General features: G+C 43.5%; 1 protein-coding gene across 1 annotated transcript in view; it reads right to left on the bottom strand.

Moving 5' to 3' along the window:
* LOC119420297 (synapse differentiation-inducing gene protein 1) overlaps positions 1-5,652 on the bottom strand; it is a 20,091-nt gene that overhangs the window by 5,289 nt on the left and 9,150 nt on the right. Inside the window, exon 3 of the mRNA XM_037687689.1 lies at positions 5,048-5,185. Within this exon, the coding sequence (XP_037543617.1) occupies positions 5,048-5,185 (138 nt within the window). The remainder of the gene's footprint in view (positions 1-5,047; positions 5,186-5,652) is intronic.

The raw sequence follows: 5,652 nt of genomic DNA, 5'->3' as shown, positions 1-5,652 counted from the left end.
TATCCTGGTCCTCCAGGGGTGTTATATCCTGGTCCTTCAGGGGTGTTGTATCCTGGTCCTCCAGCGGTGTTATATCCTGGTCCTCCAGGGGTGTTATATCCTGGTCCTTCAGGGGTGTTATATCCTGGTCATTCAGGGGTGCTTACCTGCATGTTGTACTAGTTCCCCTGCTCCAACGCCCCTGATTCATTAACTGATTTACAGTAGTTCCTCGATTATTGTGGGGGTTATGTTCCAGACACACCATGATAGGTAAAAAACCACGAAGTAGGAACACTATATTAATTTTAGTATTTATTTATATTGTGAGGCTTTTTGAACCTTTCCCACACTTTTGCAATGCTCTTAACTCTTAAACCTACATAATTATAACAACATACATATATGTACTGTGCAGTACTGCAAAATTGTATATGGGTACTTACCAGCTCTGCATACCAGCAACTCAGTTCTGGTCAGACCGGTTCTGGTTCTGCAGACCTACCCTGCAAAGATGAAGCCCACCGCCCCATCCAGGTTGATGTGCGTGTGGATAATTGAGCTTCAGGAAGCTTCAGGATTATTGGCAACTTTCCCATGAGCTCAATAGATAGCTTAGATTTGTGTTGCAAAACTTTCCCTTCATTTCAGCGGAAAGCAACAGCCGGAAGCACTGTTGGCTTCTGGGTAATGTAGTTCTTTTGACATGTTACAATATAGGTTTATTGAAAGAAAACTATAAAATGGCGACACCAGTCCCAAGTTTTTTTTTCGTTAATTTTTATTCCGTACTGTCCCATCACATGAGTAATATTAAAGTTGAAAAACCACGAAAGTCGAACCACAAAGTAGCGAGGGACTACTGTACTTCTTTAATTTCAGCAGAAACTTGTTAATCACTCATATCAGGTGAGTTGGCGTAGAAAACCCTCTAAAACATGCAGGAAAGTGACTTTCACAGACCAGAATTGGACACCCCTGATGTTGGAGCTGAAGAGACTAGTCGCTAGAAGTTTGTGAGAGAACTTAGTCCCCTTCTGGTCTGATGGAAGATTCTAGCTGTTCTACAGTCCCGGATCTATTTTATTGAATTTTGATTCATGATGCTGTCGCACTCAGCGGCCCCCGCTGCCCCCCCATCTGCCTAAGCCTCTGCTTCTCATATCTCAGCCCCTGTTTTAAGATCATTCACGTTTTTTCCTACCTCAGTTTCTGTTTATTTCATCCTGTTTGGTCCTGCACTGCCTATCACCCATTTTCTGCTCCTGTCACTCTCTCTCAGCAATCTGCACTCATCTGCTGCACCCTGTCTCTGCAATCACCACTCACCTGCCACACCTGTTCAGCTCACTACTTAAGCTCCACTCTCACTCTCCTCAGTGCCAGATTATTGAAAGCCTCACAGCCAGTAAATTATCCAGCATTCGCTTGTTCCTAGTTTCTTTGTTTTTGACCACAGCTTCCCTCTTGACTCCTCGCTTTGTCTTTGCCCCTGTCTGGATACCACGTTCTCGGCCTGCATGGTACAACCTCGCTCTCCTCTTCGACCACGACTACGGATCATCCTTTTGCCTGTTCACACAGCTCCTGGCTCTCGACCCCTGCTACGTCCCTGGATTCTGTTTCCTGCCCAGCCCTCCAACGTTCTCTGTCTCAGCCCTGCTCCTGCCACAGAAGGTTAGTGACGTGCACACCACCTCTCAGCTCCCAGAACCTTTTTGCAGTCACTAACCTGTCTGTCTTCATAGATTGGACCAGAACTGAGGCTCGGATCCTCCCCAGACAAACGCCTTTAATAAATAAAACCTTTTGTTTTAATGTCCTGAGTCAGGTCTTGTGCTGATCCATACAGACTCGTTACAGATGCATCAATGTTTTTCTATTGGTGACAGATCTGGACTGCAGGTCACTTCAGCACCCGGGTTCTTCTGCTACAAGGCCATGCTGCTGTGATGGATGCAGGTTGTGGTTCAGCAGGTCTTGCTGAGGTCTTTTCTGAAAAACATGTAATCTAAAATCTAAAACCTGTAGCTGTTTTCTGCATTGATGGAAATTTTTCCAAATGTGTAAGCTGCCCATGCCAGAGGCACTAATGCATTCCCATACCATCAGCGAAGCAGACTTTTAAACTGCATCGACAATAATCTGGATGGTTCCTCTCTTCTTTAATATGGAGGACAAGGCATCATTGGTTTGCAAACAGAATTTCAGATTTGGATCCATCTGACCACAGAACAGTTCTGGGCTTTGCCTCAGTTCATTTGAAATTAGCTCTGGTCCAGAGAAGACAACAGTGTTTTAGACTGGTGTTCACATAAGGCTTCTTTTTTGCATGATAGAGCTTTAAGCAGCATCTGTGCATGGCATGGAGAACTGTGTTCACAGAATGATTTGTGGACGTGTTCCTAAGCCCATGCAGTGACGTCTGCTGCTCAGTGTCCTGGAAGAGGTTTCAGCAAAGCTCTAACTCCAAGCAAGCATCATTGAACCAGTGAACCCATCTGAGTCCTTTAGTGGTGGCAACAAAATAATGCAAAGGAGGCTTGCAGCTTTCTTGATCTCTTTTCATCCACGCCAATGGCTGATAAGGTCCTACAGAAAACCACTACTGAGAGTTGTTCCTGCTAAAGAGCTTCTACAAGCTGCTGGATCGCGGGCTGGAACCAGTTTTTCCACTGGACCTTATTAAGTCAGTTCATCAATAGCCTGTGTATTAATCCTTTGGGTCATTTCAAGATGTCATTCTGTCCTGTGGTTAATACAAACACCCACAGACAACAGATGACAGAACTTCGTGGACTTTGTCACTTTGGGAAAAGTTTTTTGGGTTCTCAGAATCAGAAGAATCAGAATAAGCTTTATTATCATTTCACTGTAATACAGTACAGTGAAATTATGTACGTACAGTCATCAGAAAGATGGGCGGAGTGCACGTTGCTGCTGCTCGTAAGAACGTGGCCCTTATTCTTTAGATAGGAAAAGGTGAAAAGGCCATGAGAAGAGGATAGTGGTATTACAAAAAAGATCTCTTCACACCTTGTCCTTATCAGGACATGATTTAAGACACCAAAAAATTCTACCAGCAAGCACATTTAAAAACACATTACATATGCATTTGACGTCAAGACGGTGAGATTTGTCAATGAAGCACTTCCAGATAGCATCATAGTCCTGATAATCATCACCATCACAGACACCTACATCTCCAGATGAAGGCAGAGGGCCACCTGCATCATGAAGGACCCCACTCACCCAGCATACATGCTTTTTTTGCCCCGCTCTCTTCAGGCAGGAGGTTAAGGAGCATTAAGTGTAGAACCACTAGACTGAGGAACAGCTTCTACCCTGAGGCTGTTAGACTCATGAATATCTAACCAGAAAAATCACTGTGAAAAAAAATCACATGTTGCTGCTGATCTGTTTCATGTTGCTGTGTTCATGCATGCTCATCTGCTCACACAGACTCATGTTCAAGCAGCTGTTCAACGTATTTTTTACTAGTCCTTAGTGTATTTTTAGTTAACGTTTCTCTTAGTTCGTATCTTAGATATTATCACTGTTTGTCTTTTACATTTTATACTTTTGTTGGATGTAACTGTGACCCTGTGTACACAATTTTGTTCCACCTCATGTACCACATATGGTGCATGTGACAAATAAAGAACCTTGGATCCTTGAATAAGATGTTGGTGTCAGCCGGTACAACTCTGATAAGCGTTCACAGAAGTTCTCGGGGGCTGGGTGTTTGCAGATAGAGCAGAGCCTTTCTTAGTTGACACATATCCCAGGAGAAATTTAATAAGTCGGCCTGCTTCGAGACCAACCGGGGGAGTCAGATTCAGATAAGCCACAATTGTTGATTTTTTTCAGGCAGACTGTTATTTCTTGTCAGCCTTGAGTTCTGCTGGTACTTTTGATCCAAAATGGACAGATTTGTGGGCATTCCACTGGTCCGTGCTTATTAGCTCCCTCCAAGGTCGTCCCCAACATGCTGACACGTCCCAGAAACCGCAAGTGGCCTGCGATTCTCACAAATCACTTTCATCTTACAGTTGAGTTTGTAAATCAGCTGATTCTGAATGTTCAAAGCACGGACCAAACCTTCACACAGACTCGGCAGCTTTGCCATGGCCGACACTGCTGCCACCATCTTCTTTAATGGCCGATAACATGAGTATCTGACGGTGCCAAAGAGCAGAAACCCTGCCATCATGATTCCAATTATATAAACATCTTCAGCGTCCTTTGGAGACAATACGGAAAGGCACATCAACTTCCACTCTCCCCATGGATCCATGGCGTACCCTGCCACATGCGTTTCAGCGTGGCATAAGGGCTCTCCAGGACCCTGTCGCTTGGTTAAAAAATTTTTATCAATTGCGTTGAAAGTCCAGTTGACTAGATCCATGACACTAGTTTACGATTCAGAAGATGTGTAAATAGAAGCTCCGATACACAAGACAGAAAGCAAAGAAGCAGGAGGGAGAAGGGAGAGGGAAGAAAAGCATCCATCTTGCTCGAGAGCAAGTGAGAAAAACTGTCCAGAGTTATTTTCACATTCACTTTAAGTCAATTCTTCTGGGCATAATGGTAACCCAGTCCAAGGATGTCTCCAGTTTCTCTGGGCCTAATGTCCTTGATGGTTTTGGACATGAATCAGGGTTTTTTGATGGTTCTGGGCTTGAATCAGGGTTTTGTGATGTTTTTAAAACCACTTTCTGCTCACATTCCAAAGGCTGAAGAAGACAATGGGGGGGGGGGGGGGGGGGGTGTCTGGATTGTTCCATCTGTGGTCCTGATCCTGTACCGTTTGGACACCTTAAGACAAAATAAGATCTAAAACTCTTCATCACTCAGTCCCCTCGTCATCAGAACTTCTTTAGGTATTGGGAGGAAAACTGGGAATGTTCCAGCATGAGAAAACCTGGACCTGGAACCACTGCAGCCTGAACTGGAAGGAACTGAAAGGAAACTTCTGTCTGACAAAAACTAAAACTCAGAGGCAGAACCATTGAGCTACAGCATTGCTCTGTGGAGGTTCTGAGCAGAAAGTAAAGCAGAAGCTCACCTGGTGGGACAGGTAGAAGGCAGCGATGCCGAGAGGCCAGAAGCAGCAGAGCATGGAGAAGACGCTGAGGCCGAGGTGATCTCTGGGAGGTAACAACAGGAAGGCGTCCTCGCTCTCAGATTCACTGGAGTAATCGCTCTGATCAAACACACAGGTCAGCTTATTGATCAGCTATCAGTGAGAAGAACTTCTTGGAAAATATCTGAATAATGAGCTGGTGTCATAAAAAAAAACTCATGTCCGTCTGCATAATCCAACTTTACTGTTTCTGTAAGACATTTTTCAAAATAATATCAGTTTTTATAATTTTGTAGATGAAACTGAGGTTTTGGCTACAGAGGAGGAAAAACCAAAAAGGAGGCAGCTGAACATGACAGACTGTCGCTTCAAAAAATCATTTGAGAAAACTAAACTTTAAAGCAAAATAAAGAGAAAAAATATCAACCATTTATATAACAATGCCATTTATGTAGGAAAAATGCATTTATGCCACTGAAAAAGCTATTTTTCAGCTAACTGGCTTCCAGTGACTAATTACTTACAGAGTCCTCTAAAGCATATTATTATTATTATTATTATTATTATTATTATTATTATTATTATTA

The sequence above is a fragment of the Nematolebias whitei genome, chromosome 1, assembly GCF_014905685.2.
Source record: "Nematolebias whitei isolate Nwh7 chromosome 1, NemWhi1, whole genome shotgun sequence".
Lineage (NCBI taxonomy): Eukaryota > Metazoa > Chordata > Actinopteri > Cyprinodontiformes > Rivulidae > Nematolebias > Nematolebias whitei.
Note: the sequence above shows the minus strand (reverse complement) of the source record. Positions and strands in the feature narration are given on the sequence as shown.